The sequence below is a fragment of the Salmo salar genome, chromosome ssa16 (genome assembly GCF_905237065.1).
Source record: "Salmo salar chromosome ssa16, Ssal_v3.1, whole genome shotgun sequence".
Lineage (NCBI taxonomy): Eukaryota > Metazoa > Chordata > Actinopteri > Salmoniformes > Salmonidae > Salmo > Salmo salar.
In genome coordinates this window covers 53,382,363-53,408,465 of record NC_059457.1, presented here as the reverse complement: position 1 = coordinate 53,408,465, position 26,103 = coordinate 53,382,363, and the positions used below count along the sequence as shown (strand labels likewise).

Genomic DNA, 26,103 nt, shown 5'->3' with positions numbered 1-26,103 from the left:
TATAGCTTAATCATATTTAGGAAGTAGATTTCCTTGGTAAGATAACTGCCCCCGTGCTTACACAAGCACCTAATCTCACACGTATGGCTACTGAACTGGAAGCAGCAAGAATGATGACAGCGGGCACTTGCACTTTCTCTTGAGCTAGGTTTTGCGACTAGGATACAGCCTGCCTTTTAGCAGCAGGACGATTTGCAGGCGGAGACAAATAAATGGGGTAATCAATATTCAAAGAAAATTAAAAAGCGCATAGTTTGCTCATAGCAAAGGGTCTGAATACTTATGTAAATAAGATATTTCCGTATTAAAAAATATATAAATAAAATATTCTACAATCCTGCTTTTTCTTTTGTCATTATGGGGTATTGTATGTAGGTTGATGAGGGGGAAAAATGATTAAATCAATTTTATAATAAGGCTGTAACGTAACAAAATGTGGAAAAAGTCAAGGGGTCTGAATACTTTCCGAATACCCTGTAGGTGCAAGGGGGGGCCCCAGGACCGACTTTGGGAAATCCCTGTTCTAGAGCAACATAAGAGAAGCTCCATGAATCTAATTATAGACAAGTTGACTAACCGTATATCCTACCGAAATGTCGGAAATTACAAGCAGAAACATATCAAAATCAGGCAAAAGACATGGTGCAAAAAACTAATTCAGCTTACGGACAGAGGAGCTATAGGAGGATGGGTTCATTGTAATGGCTGGAATGGAATCAGTGGAATGGAGTCAAACACGTTGTTGTTTCCATGTGTCTGATGTGTTTGGTACCATTCCATACATTCTATTCCAGCCATTACCTTGACCCCGTCATCCTATAGCTCCTCCCACCAACCTCCTCTACCTACAGCTCTTTTTTTTTATATTAGGGTGTTAGGGTCACAGAAGTTCCAAAAGAATAAAGACATTACACATGTCATATTATGTATATATACAGTGTTGTAACGATGTGCAAATGGTTAAAGTACAAAAGGGAAAGTAAATAAACATAAATATAGGTTGTATTTACAATGGTGTTTGTTCTTCACTGGTTTCCCTTTTCTTGTGGCAACAGGTTACAAATCCTGCTGCTTTAATGGCACACTGTGGTATTTCACCAAGTAGATATGGGAGTTTATCAAAATCGGTTTGTTTTCAAATTCTTTGTTGATCTTGTGGCGAATGAATCAGAATTAGGTGGGTGACATAGATAATTAAAATGTTTTATTAGCATAATATGCTTATGTGAGATACTTGTCATTAGAATGTATCTCTTTGGACTCTGGTGTCTTTCAGTTGCACTTCCTCAGTCACTTGGGGCCCAGAGAGGGGAGAGGTCAGGCTTGTCATTCACATATCCCTGGGAAGGGAAGAGGACAGAATGGAACATTGTCTTCATATGTGAATGTGTCTTTACCTATTCTTAAACCATGTGAAGGGATGGCGTGATTAATGTGGAACCAATTATTTGTCTCCACAATGTCTTGTGCGCAAGTCACTCCCCTCAGTGAGCTTGTCCAGGAGTGGGATCAAGAGGGGGTTTACTTGAGATGGGAGTATCTAGAGTTGACAATTGATATATGCCATTGGATGAGTTGGTGTTTTTGTACTATGAAGTACCAGGAACGAGATTAGAACCTCGTCATAGGGACCAAACTGAACGATAATTTATAGCGAATGTTATCTGGATAAGGGATACTCCTTTCTCAAATATAAAGTCCCTTTGTGAACTGTTCCTAAGATCTGTGGTTCGTCATGTACGTTGAGAGGGGTGTATCTTGGCTATAAAAGATCTTTGTACTTTTGTGTTGTCACTTTCAATGGTTCATTAGAGAGAGCGCATCATTAAAAGTCAAGTGCTTTTGCAAAGCTCTTATTATTAAAGATGTAGTTTAAGTATAACTCTGACTGGTGTGTGAAGTTTGTAACTCTCCTCATTTGGTAATGCAGAAATTAGCCACCACAATCTGTGTAATTTGAGGGAAATATGTGTCTCTGATATGGTCATACATTTGGCAGGAGGTTAGGAAGTGCAGCTCAGTTTCCACCTCATTTTGTGGGCATTGTGCACATAGCCTGTCTTCTCTTGAGAGCCAGGTCTCCAGGTTCATCTCTCTGTAGGTGATGGCTTTGTTGTGGATGGCTCTTTTCTGGATTTTGATCATTAGCGTGTCGTGTCTTTGGCATCATTAAATTGATGACTGTTATTTTATCAAATCAATTCTCTGTATTTATTATTACGTGATTAAACTAATCACGTAAGTGTTATTAACTAGGAAGTTCGGGGCACCAAGGAAAATCTTCAGATTACAAAGTTATAATTTTCCTACTATAACTCTTCAGATATTTTAATATCTGATCAATTAGTCTTCTAATTAATTAAGTATTCTTTACCTCACGTTAGTCTCATTCCAAAAGTTGTAAATTGTTGGTTGTCTGATTGAACCCAGCCTTTACTATGAATCATCCATACACCAATTCTCTTAATCATTTATTTACTAACTAACTAAATAATCACAGAAATCAAACAACACAGTAGATATGGTTACAAGGAAATGATAGGGGAGGTTCCCTAGTGGGCTAAGCCGATATGACGGCTTGGTGGACAAAGGGAAGTGGGTGTGGACTGGGAAGGGCGGGAAAGACAAAAAAGTCACTACACAGTTGATAATTATATTGATTGAAATGCTAATCCTTTGCACATGAACGCTCACTCATTTGGGAATAATTGCAATCAATACATATTTCTGCCCAGTTTGTCGTCGTGATCTCTGTTCGTCCGTCTGAATCGTCCTTCTTTCTGTTCGGAAGTTCATCCATGCGTCTCTCTCTCTCTCTGCTTCCCTGAAGTCTTTTGTGGTTAGAATGGATACTTCAGAGTACCATTCAGAAATGTTCTTATAGAATAGATGTTTCGGCGGTTGTCGGTCCTCGCATCTCAGGTTGACATAATTTCTAGCTGCAGACTAGTAATTAGTATCTAAGATTTGCTCTTATTCTGTCAGGATCGATAGTCTCAGAGTTTCACCATTTCCCGCCATGTAGCCAATGCTCCACGTGGTATGGTTAGGAGTTCAACAACCATTACAACCTTAGCTTAGACTGAGGTTTTTGTGGTCTCTACTCAAACCTTTGCCCCCTCAGCTGTCTGAGGTAAGCATGGTCTGAAGAGGATTTCTTCAGCTGGGGGTTTTATTCGTAACAGTAGAAAAGGGCTGTCGATTGAGCCAGATCATGTCTGTGCTCATGGAGGCGGGCCAATGACTTAGTTAAACTTTAAAGGGAATACAATTCTCTCACATTAACATCATTACATCATTTCACAAATAGTTTCACACATTCATTTTATACAATAATTAGACGCAAACCTCTTATTGGAGGCACCTGTATAAGCAGAGTTATGGTAATGTGGCCGTATTGTCTTTCATGAGGTCACAAACATGAAACAAAACGGACTGGGTCATAGCTGGCTTCTCCACTGTCCGTTTACACATTCTCCAAAACATGGATATTGTTCAGTTCTCAAGTTCTGTGATGTAGAAGAAGTTCCTTTGTTCTACTGTGAAACTCTCTCTCTCTATACTGTATGGCCAGGAGGAGAGAGTCTCCTCCAGGAATTTACGACCTGAGATTACAGAATCTGGGTGTAGGAGGGAGAGAGAGGGATGCCACGCTCTATACCCAGAAAGGGCCACGTCATGATAAGCGGCTATCATCCTAATTCTGCTCTGCATGCATTATTTGCTGTTTTACGTTGTACACAGAGGATATTTTTGCAGAATTTTGCATGCAGAGTCTCAATTTGGTGTTTGTCCCATTTTGTGAGTTCTTGGTTGGTGAGCGGACCCCAGACCTCACAATCATAAAGGGCGATGGCTTCTATAACTGATTCAAGTATTTTTAGCCAGATCCTAATTGGTATGTCGAATTTTATGTTCCTTTTGATGGCATAGAAGGCCCTTCTTGCCTTGTGTCTCAGATCATTCACAACTTTGTGGAAGTTACCTGTGGTGCTGATGTTTAGGCCAAGGTATGTATTGTTTTTTGTGTGCTCTAGGGCAACAGTGTCTACATGGAATTTGTATTTGTGGTCCTGGCGACTGGACATTTTTTGGAACGCCATTATTTTGGTCTTAACGAGATTTACTGTCAGGGCCCAGTTCTGGCAGAATCTGTGCAGAAGATCTAGGTGCTGCTGTAGGCCCTCCTTAGTTGGTGACAGAAGCACCAGTTCATCAGCAAACAGTAGATATTTGACTTCAGATTCTAGTAAGGTGAGGCCGGGTGCTGCAGACTGTCCTAGTGCCCTTGCCAATTCGTTGATATATATTTTGAAGAGGGTGGGGCTTAAGCTGCATCCCTGTCTCACCCCACGGCCCTGTGGGAAGAAATATGTGTTTTTTGCCAATTTTAAGTCAAAGGCTTTTTTGAAATCAACAAAGTGTGAGAAGACTTTGCCTTTGTTTTGGTTTGTTTGTTTGTCAGTTAGGGTTTGCAGGGTGAATACGTGGTCTGTCATATGCTAATTTGGTAAAAAGCCAATTTGACATTTACTCAGTACATTGCTTTCACTAAGGAAATGTACAAGTCTGCTGTTAATGATAATGCAGAGGATTTTCCCAATTTGATTGAGGATACCATCAACACCACAGGCTTTTTTGGGTTGGAGGGTTTTTATTTTGTCCTGTAGTTCATTCAAGGTAATTGGATAATCCAGTGGGTTCTGGTGGTCTGTAATAGTTGATTCTAAGATTTGTATTTGATCATGTATATGTTTTTGCTGTTTGTTCTTTGTTATAGAGCCAAAAAGATTGGAGAAGTGGTTTACCAATACATCTCCATTTTGGATAGATAATTCTTTGTGTTGTTACTTAAGTGTTTTCCAATTTTCCCAGAAGTGTGTTAGTCTATGGATTCTTGAGCTGATTTCTGACGTGCTGTTCTTTCTTTTTCCGTAGTGTATTTCTGTATTGTTTTAGTGATTCACCATAGTGAAGGCATACACTTCTCAATTTCATTCTTAGGTTTTTACATTCTTCATCAAATTTTCTTCAGTTTTCTGTTTAACATTTTTAGATTTTATAGGGAAGCTGAGAGGTCAAATATACTGTTAATGTTTTCTACTGCCAAGTTTACACCTTCAGTATTACAGTGGAATGTTTAGTCCAGGAAGTTGTCTAAAAGGGATTGAATTTGTTGTTACCTAAATGTTTTTTGGTAGGTTTCCACACTATATTCCTTCCAGCTGTAGCATTTTTTTTTAATATTACACAGTTCCTTTGGCTTTGATGCCTCATGATTGAGTATTGCTTTGTTCAAGTAGACTGTAATTTTGCTGTGATCTGATAAGGATGTCAGTGGGCTGACTGTGAATGCTCTGAGAGACTCTGGGTTGAGGTCAGTGATAAAGTAGTCTACAGTACTACTGCCAAGAGATGAGCTATAGGTGTACCTACCATAGGAGTCCCCTCAAAGCCTACCATTAACTATGTACATACCCAGCATGCGACAGAGCTGCAGGAGTTGTGACCTGTTTTTGTTGGTTACGTTGTCGTAGTTGTGCCTAGGGGGGCATATGGGGGAGGGAATGCTGTCACCTCCAGGCAGGTGTTTGTCCTCCTGTGTGCTGAGGGTGTCAGGTTCTTGTCCGGTTCTGGCAGTTAGGTTGCCACGGACTAGTACATGTCCCTGGGCCTGGAAATGATTCATTTCCCCCTCCAGGATGGAGAAGCTGTTTTCATTAAAGTATGGGGATTCTAGTGGGGGATATATGTAGCACACAGGAGGACATTTTTCTCTGTGAAGATCATTTCCTTTTGAATTTGTAGCCAAATGTAAAATGTTTCTGTTTTGATTAATTTAATCGAGTGAGTTAGGTCTGCTCGATACCAAATTAGCATACCCCCTGAGTCCCTTCCCTGTTTCACGCCTGGTAGTTTGGTGGATAGGACTACCAGCTCTCTGTAATCTAGAAGGCAACCAGTGGTGGGTCCGTCTCCTATACCATGTTTCTTACAGGATGACAATCTCTCTCTATCTCTCTCCCTCTCGCTCTCTCTGTTTCTGTCTCTTTCTTTCTCTCTCTCTCTCTGTCTCAATCTCTTTCTTTCTCTCTCTTGCTCTCTCTCTCTCTGTCTCTGTCTCTCTGCTTACACACAGACTCAGAGTGTGGCCGTTCGTCCCAGGAGTCTGGTGTGTCGTATGAAGGACGAAGAGCCCAGGAGGGGGAGGAGCGCAACGGACACTCTGCAAGGTGAACACACACACACACACACACACACACACACACACACACACACACACACACACACACACACACACACACACACACACACACACACACACACACACACACACTAATGTATCGACTTACAATAACATTACTTACATGCACTCACTTACACATAAACAACACTTATATTTACATACGGTACATCCCACACACTCATGTTTATACACTTTCTCTCTCTCTCTCTCTCTCTCTCTCTCTCTCTCTCTCTCACACACACTAGTGGTGCCCTGGCCCCCTTTAGCTGTGTCAGACTGTAGGAGAGGGAGGGTCACGTGACAGAGTGTGACATTCTACGCTGAGAGTGACATGTCAGTACTGGAATGTCTGAAGAGACTTTCCCTCTATCACTCCTTCTTTCTCCTGCTCTCTCTTCCTCTCTCTTTCTTTTACAGTCTCTCCCTCTCCATTTTTTACAGTCTCTCCCTCTCTTTCTTTTACAGTATCTCTTTCTCTGTCTCTCTCCCTCTCTTTTACACACACAGAGAGAGAGAGAGAGAGCGACACAGAGAGACACACAGAGAGGATATAGGACTAGCAGTGTTGAGAGCAATGACACCAGAGCAAGCAGTGGATAGGAGGAAACGACGGACAGTAGAAGAGAGAAGGATAGAGGGCTTGAGTCAGAGAAGGCAGGGGGGAAGGGGGAAGGACTACACTAATGTTACAGACTTTGGTTTTTCCATTTATATTTCGAGGTTGGACCTTAGCACATTAGCAGTTGGAGCGCACCGATTGATGTCACCTTGTTAGTCATTATGTGTTACACCTGTGCTGGCCCAGGTGATATTTAAGAGTGGTTGGCCCAGGTGATATTTAACTTCCCTGGGCTAGGTGGGACGCTTACCTAGTCAACAGCCAGTGGAATCGCGTGGCGCGAAATACAAATACCTCAAAAATGCTATAACTTCAATTTCTCAAACATATGACTATTTTATACCATTTTAAAGACAAGACTCTCGTTAATCTAACCACATTGTCCGATTTCAAAAAGGCTTTACAGCGAAAGCAAAACATTAGATTATGTCAGGAGAGTACCCTGCCAAAAATAATCACACAGCCATTTTCAAAGCAAGCATATATGTCACAAAAACCAAAACCACAGCTAAATGCAGCACTAACCTTTGATGATCTTCATCAGATGACACTCCTAGGACATTAAAGCTATACAATACATGAATGTTTTGTTCAATCAAGTTCATATTTATATAAAAAAACAGCTTTTTACATTAGCATGTGATGTTCAGAACTAGCATACCCGCCGCAAACTTCTGGTGAATTTACTAAATTACTCATGATTAACGTTCACAAAATACATAACAATTATTTTAAGAATTATAGATACAGAAATCCTTTATGCAATCGCGGTGTCAGATTTTAAAATAGCTTTTCGGCGAAAGCACATTTTGCAATATTCTGAGTACATAGCCCGGCCATCACGGCTAGCTAATTTGACACCCACCAAGTTTGGCCCTCACCAAACTCAGATTTACTATAAGAAAAATGGGATTACCTTTGCTGTTCTTCGTCAGAATGCACTCCCAGGACTTCTACTCAACAACAAATGTTGTTTTGGTTCCAAATAATCCATAGTTATATTCAAATACCTCCGTTTTGTTCGTGCGTTCAGGTGACTATTCGAAGGGTGGCGCGCGAGCGCATTTCGTGACAAAAAATGTCAAAATATTCCATTACCGTACTTCAAAGCATGTCAAACGCTGTTTAAAATCAATTTTTATGCTATTTTTCTCGTAAAATAGCGATAATATTCCAACCGGGCGACATTGTATTCATTCAAAGGCTCACTGTTCCCAGGCTGACCACTCACAAACAGAGCTGCTGTACTTCGCCCAGAGACTGCAGACACCCCATTACACTTTCTGGCGCCTTCTGAGAGCCAATGGAAGCCTTAGAAAATGTCACGTTACAGCAGAGATGATGTATTTTCGATAGAGATGCAACTGAACGACAACAAATTGTCAGACAGGGCACTTCCTGTATGGAATCTTCTCAGGTTTTGGCCTGCCATATGAGTTCTGTTATACTCACAGACACCATTCAAACAGTTTTAGAAACTTTAGAGTGTTTTCTATCCAAATCTACTAATTATATGCATATTCTCGTTTCTGGGCAAGAGTAGTAACCAGTTTAAATCGGGTACGTTTTTTATCCGGCCGTGCAAATACTGCCCCCTAGCCCCAACAGGTTAAGAGTGGCTGGCCCAGGTGATATTTAAGAGTGGCTGGCCCAGGTGATATTTAAGAGGGGCTGGCCCAGTGCTCCAGTTGTCTTGAGAGATGTGGAGGGTTAACTCCTTTAGTTTTTTCTCCCTATTTGATTTCTAGACAAACAATCCTTTATCTGACCGTCCCTGTTTTAATTTTGCTCCACTGTTTGGTTTGCTTCCTTTCTTTAAGTTTGGTTTGGTTTTTCCTTTTGTTTGCCTCTTCTTGGGCAGATTTAGTGGGTCTCATGGTGGGTGTCTTTTAGGTCCTAGTTGTTGTTGCTCGTCAACTTTCAGTGGACAGTGAGTGTCTTTCAGAACCCCTCCATGAGTGTCTTTCAGAACCCCTCCTGAAACCCAACCTGTTTCGTTTTGGTTGTTGTCAGTGACTCTTTGTTAGTTCCTTTTTTGTTTTTGTTGCTGGGGAACATAATACTAATCTGTGACTTAGCACTAGCCAGGCGGTATGTGACATGCGTTTAAACGAGCAGTCAACAAAGGGGCTCATTCAGTCAGCCTTTTTTTGTTGTTGTCCAAATCCCACAGGAGCTTGACTTCTGCATCTCCCTGCGTGTAATGAGCCTAGGAAACACCACTTAAATTAACCTCTTGGGGCTAGGTGGGACGCTAGCGTGCCACCCGTGGTGCACTCCATCAACAGCAGGTGCATTTCAAGAGCGGCAAATTTGAATCCAAATAAATGTCAAAATTCAAATTTTTCAAAAATACAACTATGTTACACCATTTGAAAGATAAACATCTCCTTAATCTAACCACGTTTTACGATTTCAAAAAGGTTTTACGGCGAAAGCATAAATTTAGAGTATGTTAGGACAGTACATTTACAAGAGTTGTGTGTAATGTTTTGTCAAGTCAAAGACAGGGTCACCAAAACCATAAAACCAGCTAAAATGATGCACTAACCTTTTACAATCTCCATCAGATGACACTCCTAGGACATTATGTTAGACAATGCATGCATTTTTAGTTCTATCAAGTTCATATTTATATACAAAAACAGCGTTTTACTATGGCATTGATGGTGAGGAAATCGTTTCCCTCCAATAACCGGCAGTCAAGTCAGCGTCAGAAATTAAATAATTAAAATTAGAAAACATTGGTAAAATATTATATTGTCATTTAAAGAATTATAGATTTACATCTCTTGAACGCAATCAACTTGCCAGATTTAAAAATAACCTTACTGGGAAATCACACTTTGCAATAATCTGAGCACTGCGCCCAGAAAAATACGCGTTGCGATACAGACTAGACGTCATGTTGGGGAGATCTAAAATCGAAAATACTATGTAAATAATCCATTACCTTTGATTCTCTTCATCAGATGTCACTTCCAGGTATCACAGGTCCATAACGAATGTAGTTTTGTTCAAAAAAGCTCATCATTTATGTCCAAAAATCTCCGTCTCGTTAGCACATGATGTAAGCCAGCCGGACTTCTCGTCATGAACGAGGGGAAAAAATATATTTCCGTTCGTTCAAACATGTCAAACGTTGTATAGCATAAATCATTAGGGCCTTTTTAACCAGAACATGAATAATATTCAAGGTGGACGAATGCATACTCTTTTATAACGTATTGGAACGAGGGTACCCAACATGAAGTAGCGCGCCAGGTGTCTAATGGGACATCACCGTTCCATGGCTCTTGTTCGGTCAGATCTCCCTCCAGAAGACTCAAAACACTTTGTAAAGGCTGGTGACATCTAGTGGAAGCAATAGGAAGTGCCAAAATATTCCTAAACCCCTGTGTTTTTCAATGGGATAGGTTTAAAGTCAATACAACACATCAGGTATCCACTTCCTGTCAGAAAATGTCTCAGGGTTTTGCCTGCCAAATGAGTTCTGTTATACTCACAGACACCATTCAAACAGTTTTGGAAACTTTAGAGTGTTTTCTATCCATATATAATAAGTATATGCATATTCTAGTTACTGGGTAGGATTAGTAACCAGATTAAATCGGGTACATTTTTTTTATCCAGACGTGCAAATGCTGCCCCCTAGACCCAACAGGTTAAGCACTCTGCTCCCCAGGAATGCCAAGGGCTAATGTAAAAATGCCTTCACTTCAACCCTCTGCCTGCATGGAGGGCAGTTTCCTCTCTCTAGGTAGAAAATTCAGTGGTATCGATTGTAACTGTGACTTTATTGCGGCTCAAATGGGGGGGGGGGCATTACTGTTCTATAGGACTTTATTTTGGCTCCATTGTGGTGTAGAGGTTGCTACTTTTGTGGACTCCATTTTGGTTTGACTGGGGTATCAAAGCCACAGTTTCTTGCTGAGACATGGGGTCTATTAGGCTCTACTAGCCACTCGTAGGGGCCACATGATGACCGACCAGTTTATAATTCCTATGATAGATTATGTTGTGAGGATGATTTATAACAGTGATGATTCAGGAATTATCTTCGATCACTCCTCTCAGGATGTTTGTCTCACATTCTCTGTGGAATAACAAGTAATACAGATACACACAGACACACAGGAGAGTGTTGATTGATCTTTATACCAGACATCCAACACCACAAACCATTTTTAAAGGGATGGAATCAGAGGCTGGGATTATGAGTCAAATAAGATACCTGGAGGCCTTAGTGAAATGGAATCTTTCCATTGTCTTATTCAGTGGCCTATCAAATCACAGTAAGGCTCATTATGAGGACTTTCAACGGACCAATGCCAACTGCCCTGAGAGTGTCTCAAATCCAAGCCGCCTGTTTAATTAAGGAATCAAAGAATGAACAATTATTGGCATGATTTGAAATCATTGTCCGACAAGATAAGGCCTACTGTACACACTCACATCCATTGTCTTTGAGCAGGGGCTACAGTAGATATAGATAGAACAGAACTATCTATCTAGATACAACAGAACTATCTATCTAGATGTAGATACAACAGATATATATGTTCAGCAAAATGATACACTCTCATTGTCCTCCTATTTCAAAATCAACTTATTCTTTTCCACCATCAACAAATAATCCCCATAAAGGGATACAGTGTTATAGTAATACAGTGTTATAGTAATACAGTGTTATAGTAATACAGTGTTACAGTAATACAGTGTTATAGTAATACAGTGTTATAGTAATACAGTGTTACAGTAATACAGTAATACAGTGTTATAGTAATACAGTGTTACAGTAATACAGTAATACAGTGTTATAGTAATACAGTGTTACAGTAATACAGTGTTATAGTAATACAGTGTTATAGTAATACAGTGTTACAGTAATACAGTAATACAGTGTTATAGTAATACAGTGTTACAGTAATACAGTAATACAGTGTTATAGTAATACAGTGTTATAGTAATACAGTGTTATAGTAATACAGTGTTACAGTAATACAGTGTTATAGTAATACAGTGTTACAGTGTTACAGTGTTACAGTAATACAGTGTTATAGTAATACAGTGTTACAGTAATACAGTGTTATAGTAATACAGTGTTACAGTAATACAGTGTTACAGTAATACAGTGTTACAGTAATACAGTGTTATAGTAATACAGTGTTACAGTAATACAGTGTTACAGTAATACAGTGTTATAGTAATACAGTGTTATAGTAATACAGTGTTACAGATATTTAGTAATACAGTGTTACAGCAATACAGTTATATAGTAATAGTGTTACAGTAATGCAGTGTTAGTGTTACAGTAATACAGTGTTACAGTTCTATAGTAATACAGTGTTACAGTAATACAGTGTTACAGTAATACAGTGTTACAGTGATAGTGTTACAGCAATACAGTGGTATAGTATTACAGTGTTAGTGTTACAGTAATACAGTGTTACACTGTTACAGTAATACAGTATTACATATATATATATAGTAATACAGTGTTACAGTTATATAGTGTTACAGTGATATAGTAATACAGTGTTACAGTAATACAGTGTTAAGTTATACAGTGTTACAGTGATACAGTGATAGTATTACAGCAATACAGTGATATAGTATTACAGTGTTACAGTGGTATAGTAATACAGTGTTACAATATCAATCAATCAATCAATCAAATGTATTTATAAAGCCCTTCTTACATCAGCTGATATCTCAAAGTGCTATACAGAAACCCAGCCTAAAACCCCAAACAGCAAGCAATACAGGTGTAGAAGCACGGTGGCTAGGAAAAACTCCCTAGAAAGGCCAGAACCTAGGAAGAAACCTAGAGAGGAACCAGGCTATGAGGGGTGGCCAGTCCTCTTCTGGCTGTGCCAGGTAGAGATTATTATGGCCAAGATGTTCAAATATTCATAGATGACCAGCAGGGTCAAATAATAATAATCCCAGTGGTTGTAGAGGGTGCAACAGGTCAGCACCTCAGGAGTAAATGTCAGTTTACCCTATTACAGTGACTCAGCCCCTGTAATAGGGTTTTAGGCAGAGAATCCCAGTGGAGAGAGGGGAACCAGCCAGGCAGAGACAGCAAGGGTGGTTCGTTGCACCAGTGCCATTCTGTTCACCTTCACACTCCTGGGCCAGACTACACTCAATCATAGGACCTACTGAAGAGATGAGTCTTCAATAAAGACTTAAAGGTTGAGACTGAGTCTATGTCTCTTATATGGATAGGCAGACCATTCCATAAAAATGGAGCTCTATAGGAGAAAGCCAAGCCTCCAGCTGTTTGCTTAGATATTCTAGGGACAGTAAGGAGGCCTGCGTCTTATGACCGTGGCGTACGTGTAGGTATGTACGGCTGGACCAAATCGGAAGGATACGTAGGAGCAAGCCCATGTAATGCTTTGTAGGTTAGCGGTAAAACCTTGAAATCAGCCATTGCCTTAACAGGAAGCCAGTGTAGAGAGGCTAGCACTGGAGTAATATTATCATTTTTGGGGGTTCTAGTCAAGATTCTAGCAGCCAGGTTTAGCACTAATTGAAGTTGATTTAGTGCTTTATCCAGGTAGCCGGAAAGTAGAGCATTGCAGTAGTCTAACCTAGAAGTGACAATAGCATGGATACATTTTTCTGCATCATTTTTGGACAGAAAGTTTCAGATTTTTGCAATGTTACGTAGATGAAAAAAGCTGTCCTGTAAACAGATTCAACAGAAGATCTCTTTGTTTCTTGGGACCTAGAACTAACATCTCTGTTTTGTTCGAGTTTAAAATAAGAAAATTGGCCGCCATCCACTTCCTTATGTCTGAAGCACAGGCTTCCAGGGAGGGCAATTTTGGGGCCTAACCATGTTTCATCGAAATGTACAGCTGTGTATCGTCCGCATAGCAGTGAAAGTTAACATTATGTTTCCGAATGACATTACCAAGAGGTAAAATATATAGTGAAAACAATAGTGGTCCTAAAACGGAGCCTTGAGGAACACTTAAATGTACAGTTGATTTGTCAGAGGACAAACCATCCACAGAGACACACTGATATCTTTCTGACAGATAAGATCTAAACCAGGCCAGAACTTGTCCGTGTAGAACAATTTGGGTTTCCAATCTCTCCAAAAGAATGTGGTGATCAATGATATCAAAAGCAGCACTAAGGTCTAGGAGTACGAGGACAGATGCAGAGCCTCGGTCTGACGCCATTAAAAGGTAATTTACCACCTTCACACGTGCAGTCTCAGTGCTATGATGGGGTCTAAAACCAGACTGAAGCGTTTCATATACATTGTTTGTCTTCAGGAAGGCAGTGAGTTGCTGCGCAACAGCTTTTTCAGAAAAATTTAGAGGAATGGGAGATTTGATATAGGCCAATAGTTTTTTATATTTTCTGGGTCAAGGTTTGGCTTTTTCAAGAGAGGCTTTATTACTGCCACTTTTAGTGAGTTTGGTACACATCCGGTGGATAGAGAGCCGTTTATTGTGTTCAACATAGTAGGGCCAAGCACAGGAAGCAGCTCTTTCAGTAGTTTTGTTACTGTAACACTCTATTACAGTAATAGAGTAATAGTGTTACAGTGTTACAATACAGTGTTACAGTGTTACAGTAATATAGTGTTACAGTTATATAGTAATACAGTGTTACAGTAATACAGTGTTACAGTGTTACAATACAGTGTTACAGTTATATAGTAATACTTATATAGTAATACAGTGTTACAGATATATAGTAATACAGTGTTAACAGTGTTAGTGTTACAATACAGTGTTACAGTAATACAGTGTTACAGTAATAGTGTTACAGTAATACAGTGTTACAGATATATAGTAATACAGTGTTAAGTGTTACAGTGTTATAATACAGTGTTACAATTATATAGTAATACAATGTTAACAGTGTTACAATACAGTGTTACAATTATATAGTAATACAGTGTTAACAGTGTTACAGTGTTACAATACAGTGTTACAGATATATATAGTAATACAGTGTTACAGTGTTACAATACAGTGTTACAGTTATATAGTAATACAGTGTTACAGTGTTACAATACAGTGTTACAGTAATAGTGTTACACTAATAGTGTTACAGTAATACAGTGTTACCCCCTGTCCTCAACAGTGATAATGACTTGACTGCGTAGCTCACCTTCTAACCTTATCCTTTCCCCCCTGGCCCTGTCCTCAGCATTGAGAATGTCCCCGGGTTTACAAGCCGGCCCAAGATTCCCCGCACGCCGGAGAGTGACGCACCAGGCGTGGATCCTCGGAGGGGTCGCGTTGTCCCACCACTGGCCCCCCAGTTCTCCCAGTCTGAGCCCCAGCAGAGCAGCAGCCGACCTGGATCAGGGGCCTCCGTCACCGTGGGAGGGCCAGGGGGCGGCAGACAGAGGAGTGAGTGTGAACTGTGAAGTCTTAAACATCACAGCTCTCTAACACACACACACACACACACACTCTTTCTCTCTCTCTCTCTCTCTCTCTCTCTCTCTCTCTCTCTCTCACACACATTCCCCCTCTCATTTCTCTCTCTCTCTCTCTCTCTCTCTCTCTCTCTCTCTCTCTCTCTCTCTCTCTCACATTCTCTCTCTCTCTCTCTCTCTCACATTCCCCCTCTCATTTCTCTCTCTCTCTCTCTCTCTCTCTCTCTCTCTCTCTCTCTCTCACATTCCCCCTCTCATTTCTCTCTCTCTCTGAGCCATGGGCAAGCCAAACATTGTCAATAAAAAATACTAATTTCACAATTAATACACAATTAATAGACATTGAATAATTAGAATCAAATATGAAAATAGCTGTGACTAATGCCACAAACACAGCAGAATAGTTAAGGACTTCAGTTTAACAGCATTTTACCCTCTCATAAAATGTAGACGTTACTTTTCACAGACAAGTTGCAGATGTGTACATGAAATGATCGTACCTAGGCAGATTTGGATGCAGTGTGTCCAACCATGTCTAAATACGTGGGCATATAATATTAAGGAAATGTAGACTATGGAGGGTTTTATGCACAGCCAAACTTTTTACAGGATCTGGACAAAGATCCATTGTAAAGACATAAGAGGATACACTGCTCCCAGATGGACTGTTTTACACAAGTCATGGGAACCATCTTACAGATCGCATTTGCACTTCTACAGAAATCAATTGCATTGCATGCGAGCCATGGACGTTTTGCACCATAAATCCGTGGATGGTGAATCCTTCTAATAAGTTTTGGTTTGTAATCGAATTAAACAAAAAACAAGATGTTTTTTAAACAACAATATTTCTAAATAGGATGGGGTCAGAAGATATTATAAATAAATAAATGAATAACGCTCTGAGTTTATGAACGCCCAGAGCACACTCTGGCACTCCAGATAACATTTCCGAACGCACCCAAAATCGATATTTGAAGTTGATCAACTTTCAAAGTAGAATCAATCAATCAATCAAATGTATTTATATAGCCCTTTTTACATCAGCTGATATCTCAAAGTGCTGTACAGAAACCCAGCCTAAAACCCCAAACAGCAAGCGATGCAGGTATAGAAGCACGGTGGCTAGGAAAAACTCCATAGAAAGGCCAGAACCTAGGAAGAAACCTAGACAGGAACCAGGCTATGAGAGGTGGCCAGTCCTCTTCTGGCTGTGCCGGGTGGAGAATTACCTTCCCATTGTTCCGCAACTATATTGTATGATATACAATTTTCTAGTCTCTGCTTTTATCCAACGTAAAAAACTAAATTTCAAGTTTTGCTACATTTGCCCAAATCGAGCCGGTTGGTCACATTTTGTTATGTTGTAACATATCAGCCTTATCCTAAAATGTATTAAATTGTTTTTTTTCCATCAGAGATTGAAAAATCCAGAGATGTTTGATCGAGTTCAAGTCCGGGCTCTGGCTGGGCCACTCAAGGACATTTCCGAAGCCACTCCTGCGTTGTCTTGGGTGTGTGCTTTGGGTCGTTGTCCTGTTGAAAGGTGAACCTTTGCCCCAGTCTGAGGTCCTGTGCCCTCTGGAGCAGGTTTTCATCAAGGATCTCTCTGTACTTTGCTCCGTTCATCTTTCCCTCTATCCTGACTAGTCTCCCAGTCTCTGCCACTGAAAAACATCCCCACAGCATGATGCTGCCACCACCATGCTTCACTGTAGGGATGAGGCCAGGATTCCTCCAGACGTTGATGTTTGGCATTCAGACCAATGAATTCAATCTTGGTTTCATCAGACCAGAGAATATTGTTTCTCATGTCCTGATAGTCCTTTAGGTGCCTTTTGGCAAACTCCAAGCGGGCATGTCATGTGCCTTTTACTGAGGAGTTGCTTCCATCTGGCCACTCTACCATAAAGGCCTGCAGAGTGCTGAAGAGATGGTTGTCCTTCTGGAAGGTTCTCCCATCTCCACAGAGGAGCTCTATCAGAGTGACCATCGGGTTCTTGGTCACCTCCCTGACCAAGGCCATTCTCCCCTGATTGCTCAGTTTGCCAGCTCTAGGAAGAGTCTTGGTGGTTCCAAAGTTCTTCCATTTTAGAATGATGGAGGCAACTGTGTTCTTGGGGACCTTCAATGCTGCAGACATATTTTGGTACCCTTCCCCAGATCTGTTCCTCGACACAATTCTGTCTCTGAGCACTACGGACAATTTATTCGACCTCATGGCTTGGATTTTGCTCTGACATGTACTGTCAACTGTGGGACCTTATATAGACAGGTGTGTGCCTTTCCAAATCTTGTCCAATCAATTGAATTTACCACAGGCGGACTCCAATCAAGTTGTAGAAACATCTCAAGAATGATCAGTGGAAACAGGATGCACCTAAGCTCAATTTCGAGTCTCATAGCTAAGGGTCTGAATACTTTTTTATAGATTTGCAAAAACCTGTTTTCACTTCGTCATTGTTGGGTATTGCCTGTAGATTGATGAGGAAAGCTTATTTCTCTCATGTTTTTGACAAATTTGTTTATATCCCTGTTAGTGAGCATTTCTCCTTTGCCAAGATAATCCATCCACCTGACAGGTGTGGCATATCAAGAAGCTGTTTAAACAGCATGATCATTACACAGGTGCACCTTGTGTGGGGGACGATAAAAGGCCACTCTGAAATGTGCAGTTTTGTCTAACAACACAATGCAACAGATTTCTCAAATGAAGGGAGTGTGCAATTGGCATGGTGACTGCAGGAATTTCTGCCAGAGCTGTTTCCAGAAAATTGAATGTTACACCCAACCGACCTCACAATTGCAGACCACGTGTAACCAGGCCAGTCCAGCAACTCCACACCGGCTTCTTCACCTGCGGGATCGTCTGAAACCAGCCACCCAGACAGCTGATGAAAATGTGGGTTTGCACTATCGTAGAATTTTTGCACAAACTGTCAGAGACTGTCTCAGGGAAACTCATCTGCGTGCTCGTCATCCTCACCAGGGTCTTGACCTGACTGCAGTTCAGCGTTGTAACCGACTTCAGTGGGCCAATGCTCACCTTCAATGGACACTGGCATGCTGGAGAAGTGTGCTCTTCACGGATGAATCCCGGTTTCAACTGTACCGGACAGATGGCAGACGGTATGGCGTTGTGTGGGCAAGAGATTTGCTGATGTCAACGTTGTGAACAGGCATAAGCTACGGACAACGAATTTGAACGCACGGAGATACCGTGACAAGATTCTAATGCCCATTGATGTGCCATTCATCCGCCGTCATCACCTCATGTTTCAGCATGATAATGCACAGTCCCATGTTGCAAGGATCTGTACACAATTCCTAGAAGCTGAATATGTCCCAGTTCTTCCATGGCTTGCATACTCACTAGACATGTCACCCATTAAGCATGTTTGGGATGCTCTGGATTGACATGTATGACAGCATGTTCCAGTTCCCACCAATATCCCGCAACTTCACACAGCCTTTGAAGAAGAGTGGGACACCATTCCACAGGCCACAATAAACAGCCTGATCAGGCAAATGGTGGTCACACCAGATACTGACTTGTTTTCTGATCCACGCCCCTAACTTTTTTTTTAAGGTATCTGTGACCAACAGATGCCTATCTGTATTCCCAGTCATATGAAATCCATAGATTAGGGCCTAATGATTTTTTTTCAATTGACTGATTTCCTTTATATAAACTGTAACTCAGTAAAATCTTTGAAATTGTTGCATGTTGCGTTTTATATTTTTGCTCAGTGTACATGCCAAGTTGTTAACTAACGTGTGTTTGACAAGAGCACCTCCTTGGTACCCATAACCCACTGGGGGATGTTGAATGATTTGTACCAGGACATTCTGGTGTCATTCACTACGGGCATCTTTTTTGCCTCTCATTCGTTGCTGGCTGTTGTAGGCCAAGCTTTTAATTGGTCCTCTTTGGTGTTGTTGTGATCAACCCTAATCACGGGCTACTGTTAACCTGGGTAGACAAGAAGTGGAATGATAGCACAAACAGGTCTGCTACCCAGGCTGTTTCCCCAACATTTTGTCATTCTAAGGCGGTGCGCCAAAAAAGCAGCATCCTGTGCTCTAAATGTTACACTTTTCTACTGAAGCCAATCACAGGGAAACAGATTCGGAGAAGAACCTATCGTCTGGCCCCGCTGGACTTTTAGCTGGAGGTCAGGAATCTTACAGTTGCTCCAACACTTAGTGTTGTGTTGTGTACGTACGCTATTCAGTAAATGAATTGTTCAGGACATTTCTGTGGCTGTTGTATAACACTAAGCATGATGCGACAGAATGGATATTTTAGCTCAAAGTGTTCTGAACAGAATGGCTTTTTAAGCTCAAAGTGTTCTGGACAGAATGGCTCTTTAAGCTCAAAGTGTTCTGGACAGAATGGCTCTTTAAGCTTAAAGTGTTCTGGACAGAATAGCTCTTTAAGCTCAAAGTGTTCTGGACAGAATGGCTCTTTAAGCTCAAAGTGTTCTGGACAGAATGGCTTTTTAAGCTCAAAGTGTTCTGGACAGAATGGCTCTTTAAGCTCAAAGTGTTCTGGACAGAATTGCTCTTTAAGCTCAAAGTGTTCTGGACAGAATGGCTCTTTAATCTCAGTGTTCTGGACAGAATGCCAATTTTAACTCAGTGTTGTGGACAGAATGGCTCTTTTAAGCTCAAAGTGTTCTAGACATAATGGCTCTTTAAACTCAAAGTATTCTGGACAGAATGCCTCTTAGCTCAAAGTGTTCTGGACAGAATGGCTCTTAACTCAGTGTTATGGACAGAATGGCTCTTTAAGCTCAAAGTGTTCTGGACAGAATGCCTCTTAGCTCAAAGTGTTCTGGACGGAATTGCTCTTTTAACTCAGTGTTATGGACAGAACAGCTCTTTTAACTCAGTGTTGTGGACAGAATAACTCAAAGGGCAGGCAGACAGGCAGGCCTATGTGTGCCTGTGGTGTGTGTCGTATTATTACACAAGCCATTGTGTCATGCCTCATCTGTCAAAAGCAAAGCCATTTCAAAACGAACAAAACATGACAGCAATATTGGCTCACGCCTTCAAACCACACGCTGCTCTTATTGCTAGCACAATGGCTAATGTTGGGAGAGCTTTTATCAGACTTTAAAATAAGCCGTTTTGACGTAATGGCTGCCAAGTAGATGTCACGCTGTCTTCTCAAAGATCGATGATTGGGCAACGTTTTAGATACTGTGTTAGCTTTATTGCGTCCTGATAAAGCTATGATGACACGTCTTAATTAAACATAGAGATAAGATGGATGGATGGACAGTCGGTTGTTTGCAGTGTGATCTCTTAGTCCCTAGATAACATATTGGGTATTTTCTCTCTCTCTCTCTGGGTCTCTCTCTCTCTATCTCTCTCTCTCTCTCTCTCTCTCTCTCTCTCTAGCTCTCTGTCTCTCTCTAGCTCTCTTTCTCTCTCTAGCTCTCTTTCTCTCTCTCTCTCTCTCTGGGTCTCTCTCTCTCTCTGGGTCTATCTCTCTCTCTCTCTGGGTCTATCTCTCTCTCTCTCTCTGGGTCTATCTCTCTCTCTCTCTGGGTCTATCTCGCTCTCTCTCTGGGTCTATCTCTCTCTCTCTCTCTGGGTCTATCTCTCTCTCTCTATCTGGGTCTATCTCTCTCTCTCTGGGTCTATCTCTCTCTCTCTCTCTGGGTCTATCTCTCTCTCTCTCTCTGGGTCTATCTCTCTCTCTCTCTCTGGGTCTATCTCTCTCTCTCTCTCTGGGTCTATCTCTCTCTCTCTCTCTCTGGGTCTATCTCTCTCTCTCTCTCTGGGTCTATCTCTCTCTGGGTCTCTCTTTCTCTCTCTGGGTCTCTCTCTCTCGCTCTGGGTCTCTCTCTCTCTCTCTCTCTGGGTCTATCTCTATCTGTCTCTCTCTTTCTCTGTCTCTCCTTCACTGTCTTTAATACATTTGGAAGTCATCGTTATAATTCTCTATAGGGTGGTGGACCTTCTACACTGTAGTTTAACATGACTTTATAGGGTGATGGACCTTCTACACTGTAGTTTAACATGACTCTATAGGGTGATGGACCTTCTACACTGTAGTTTAACATGACTCTATAGGGTGATGGACCTTCTACACTGTAGTTTAACATGACTCTATAGGGTGATGGACCTTCTACACTGTAGTTTAACATGACTCTATAGGGTGATGGACCTTCTACACTGTAGTTTAACATGACTCTATAGGGTGATGGACCTTCTACACTGTAGTTTAACATGACTTTATAGGGTGATGGACCTTCTACACTGTAGTTTAACATGACTCTATAGGGTGATGGACCTTCTACACTGTAGTTTAACATGACTCTATAGGGTGATGGACCTTCTACACTGTAGTTTAACATGACTTTATAGGGTGATGGACCTTCTACACTGTAGTTTAACATGACTCTATAGGGTGATGGACCTTCTACACTGTAGTTTAACATGACTCTATAGGGTGATATACAGGGGGTAACGGTACGGGGTAACGGTACAGGGTACCGGTTCAAAGGTTGCGTGTTCAAATCTCATCACGGACAATTTTAGCTAATTAGCAACTTTTCAACTACTTAACATGTTAGCGAACTCTTCCCCTAACCTTAATCCTTTAATCTAACTCCTAACCCCAACCCCTAACACCTAACACCTAGCCTAGCTAATGTTAGTGTTAGCCACCTAGCTAATGTTAGTGTTAGCCACCTAGCTAGCATATCATACATTTAGCAGTTGACGTGTTATGCTCGACCATAAAGAGTACAACCAGCTCACCTACTTTTACACTATGATTTGACTATTAGTTGACTATATATTTAAAAAGGAACAGTTTCACCATATTAAAACAACAGTTCATGTAACAGTGTTGACCAATGAGGGATAGATGTAAATGAATCACTAATCACATTAAATAAATCATCTTCATAAATGACTGTCAAAGCAACACAATAACTAGGGCTTTACAATGATGGTGAAATGCTGGGTTTAAGTGGGTTAATATCTTCCTAGATGTCACAGAGGGAACACGGAGGGATATAGAAAAATGATGAATTTTGGCAATTTAGCAAGTCTTTATTCATATAAAAAAAAAATCAGATTTATTGAATTCTCCATCTGATCTTTATTAAAAAGTACTTCATTTAATATAACAGGCTTTTAAAATTCAATATTGATTCACAATATCTACTTAAAATTTGGAAGGACGCAAAAGTCTTAACCCAATCACACATAAGTTCTAACAATAATGTTGGCTATGATAATGCTCCCTGTAGATTAACATGATGCTGTAGGGGGGACTCAATAATGTTGGCTATGATAATGCTCCTAGTATAGCCACCTAACCCCTCACTCCTTCCCTCTTGCCACGCCCCCCTCCCCTCTCTGCTCTCCAGGCAGCCAGTCGTACACAGGAAGTGAAAAGGACCTTTCACCACGGGGCCGCCATATCTCCTGAGGAGCATCCAGCTTCCTGTAACTCCATCCGCAGGTTGTAATCATCCAGCTTCCTGTAACTCCATCCGCAGGTTGTGATCAGTGTCAGGGCATTAGAGAGGCTAGAGGTCGGTGGAGAGATGGAGGGAGGGAGAGAGGGGGCAGAAGGAGGGAGAGGTGGAGGAAGGGGGAGAAAGAAGAAGGAGGTGGAGGAAGAGGGGGAGGGAGAGCGAAGGCATAGGAAACAATGTGCAGGATTGTAGCTCAGGGAGGGGTCCCTTTCAACCTCGGTATAGAACACGTTGGTAACACAACACGGCTCTCAAATAAGCACAAAAACAAATAAGCTCGCAAGCCGCCTGATGTGCCCTACCTACCTAACCAGCTGGCCAAGGCTTTCTTCTCTTTACCCATCTCTCTCTTTTAACTCTCTCTCCTGGAGAATAAATACCAAAGTACTGGCTCTCCAATGTCACCTTAAACACATTGGACATTACATAACCAGCTACTGGACAAAATTAATTCATTCCAATTCTGTGTACCATGTACATTACCAGCTATAATGTAGTAGCACTATTGCTAACCAAAGGCTTTGTCTCATCAAAGATGGGGGAAAGGGTTGGTAGAGGGTTCCTTCCACCATGTTGCTTTTCCACTTGACTGTTAGGAATTTGAAATGAGTGACCCATTGAGGAAGGAGGAAATTAAAGTATTTATGACTAACACTATGGTGATGGAGTAGGGCTCCTTTACAGACATCTATTTATGATTAACACTGTGGTGATTACAGTAGGCTGTATCAATAAAAAAAAGATGTTATCAGTGTCTTATAAACTCCTCCATTTCCGGTGATCAGGCGGTCGTAGTAAAGGGTCTTCCTAGTCCATTTGGAATGTATCCAGTGGTGTGTGTGTGTGTGTGTGCACAAATTGCAGCACACACCCTCAATGACTGATTCTGCCCCCCCTGCTTTCCATCTGAACTTTAATGCTCTCAAGTTAACACCAACCTTTAAGCCTGTAAATGCTCTCAAGTTAACACCTACCTTTAAGCCTGATCTTAAATGCTTAACTAATACTTTCATATGAACTACATAAACAGCTGTAGAGGGTATTTTACAACCAACCGTACATGTCACATTATGGACAAATCTCTCTTTTGTCCAGGAATTCATTTTTCCTTCGTTCTATACGGATGCTTATAAAGAAACCCGGGATTGAATTACTTATTTACTAAGGCTTTTTTTGTGTTTATCGAAATCACGTTGTTACGCTGGTCTGGATCTTCTCTTGACCTGTAAATAGTTTGTTGGTTGCTCAGCTCTTTGAAGGGAAATGTCAACTAAGTGAATATCAGCTTTACTTTGATTTGTTATCGTAATTCGCTTTGAATAGCTGCTTTCATTGAACTTCTCGTTATCTTAAATTATAGTGTTTACAGGAAAGACACAAAGATGAAGTACTTCTGTCAGGCTAGTGTACATTAGACTGTAGATAATTATCTGTCAGGCTAGTGTACATTAGACTGTAGATAATTATCTGTCAGGCTAGTGTACATTAGACTGTAGATAATTATCTGTCAGGCTAGTGTACATTAGACTTATTAGGTTGTATTCACGTATAAAATCAATCACATAACGTAGACTACTTGAATCCGGGTGACATTTGAACTAGTCTTAATCTAGTCTTGAATTTGCCTTTTAACATTTCCACAGTCTCACCGATGCTTTACTGTACAATATTTCTGTAATATGTAGTTGAATTTGTGTGATAATGTATTTTGACACAGTTGCAATGAATTGTCATATCTTTGTATACATGAATTAAATAAACTTTTAAGTGTTATGTATGCTATCTCAAATCAAATCAAACTGTACAGAAACCCAGCCTAAAACCCCAAACAGCAAGCAATGCAGGTGTAGAAGCACGGTGGCTAGGAAAAACTCCCTAGAAAGGCCAAAACCTAGGAAGAAACCTAGAGAGGAACCATGCTATGAGGGGTGGCCAGTCCTCTTCTGGCTGTGCCGGGTGGAGATTATAACAGCACATGGCCAAGATGTTAAAATGTTCATAAATGACCAGCATGGTCAAATAATAATAATCATAGTAGTTGTCGAGGGTGCAACAAGTCAGTAACACAAGAGTAAGTGTCAGTTGGCTTTTTCATAGCCGATCTTTGAGAGTATCTCTACCGCTCCTGCTGTCTCTAGAGAGTTGAAAACAGCAGGTCTGGGACAGGTAGCACATCTGGTGAACAGGTCAGGGTTCCAGCAGTTCTGGGACAACAGGTCTGGGACAGGTAGCACATCCGGTGAACAGGTCAGGGTTCCATAGCTGCAGGCAGAACAGTTGGAACTGGAGCAGCAGCACGGCCAGGTGAACTGGGGACAGCAAGGAGTCATCAAGCCAGGTAGTCCTGAGGCATGGTCCTAGGGCTCAGGTCCTCCGAGAGAGAGAAAGAAAAAAAAAAGAGAGAATTAGAGAGAGCATATTTAAATTCACACAGGACACCGGAAAAGACAAGAGAAATACTCCAGATGTGACCGACTGACCCTAGCCCCCCAACACATAAACTACTGCAGCATAAATACTGGAGGCTGAGACAGGAGGGGTCAGGAGACACTGTGGCCCCATCCGATGAAACCCCCGGACAGGGCCAAACAGGTAGGATATAACCCCACCCACTTTGCCAAAGCACAGCCCCCACACCACTGGAGGGATATCTCCAACCACCAACATACCATCCCGGGACAAGGCCGAGTATAGCCCACAAAGATCTTACACTTGTAACACTAAGGGCTGGTTTCCCAGACACAGATTAAACTAAATCCTCCTAAACTAAAGCATATGTTCAATGGAGATTCTCTATTGAAAATGCTTCTTAGTCCAGGAATAAACTTAATTCATCTGTGTCTGGGAAATTGGTCTAAACCATAACAAATGATTGCAAACTTATTTTCTTAAGTGTACCTTTTCAAGAAATGTTGAAAGGGACACATTGTCTTGCCCCTCATCTCAAACAATGCATTATCATTAGAGTTATAGACTCAGTGGCCAGTTTATTAGGTACACCACCCCGTTCACGAAAATGGTTCGCTCCTACAGACAGTGAGTCACATGGCTGTGGCTTGCTATTTAAAGCAGGCAGACAGGCATCAAGACATTCAGTTACTGTTCTATTAAACGTTAGAATGGGCAAAGCAAGTGACCTAAGTGACTTTGAGCGTGGGTATGATTGTCGGTGCCAGGCGCGCCGGTTCCAATATCTCAGAAACAGCCAGCTTCCTTTTCACGCACCACAGTGTCTAGAGCAGCGGTTCCCAAACTAGGGGTTGCGACCAATATGGGGTTGCCTGATATGAAAATGGGGTCGTGGGAGAATTTC

At 41.3% G+C, this 26,103-nt stretch overlaps 1 protein-coding gene across 4 annotated transcripts in view; it reads left to right on the top strand.

Annotated features, from left to right (window-relative positions):
• The window catches only part of armc9 (armadillo repeat containing 9), a 97,140-nt gene extending 72,577 nt beyond the window's left edge, over window positions 1-24,563 (top strand). For 3 of the 4 annotated variants that reach the window (XM_014149854.1, XM_014149853.1, XM_045697413.1), the window contains 3 exons: window positions 6,140-6,233; window positions 15,051-15,256; window positions 22,680-24,563. In XM_014149854.1, coding sequence (XP_014005329.1) covers window positions 6,140-6,233; window positions 15,051-15,256; window positions 22,680-22,741 — 362 coding nt within the window. In that variant the 3' untranslated portion in view covers window positions 22,742-24,563. Of the gene's footprint in view, window positions 1-6,139; window positions 6,234-6,492; window positions 6,581-15,050; window positions 15,257-22,679 lie in introns of those variants that run through there. The other variant, XR_006759786.1, reaches the window with a different exon arrangement.
• The last annotated feature ends 1,540 nt before the right edge of the window (window positions 24,564-26,103 follow it).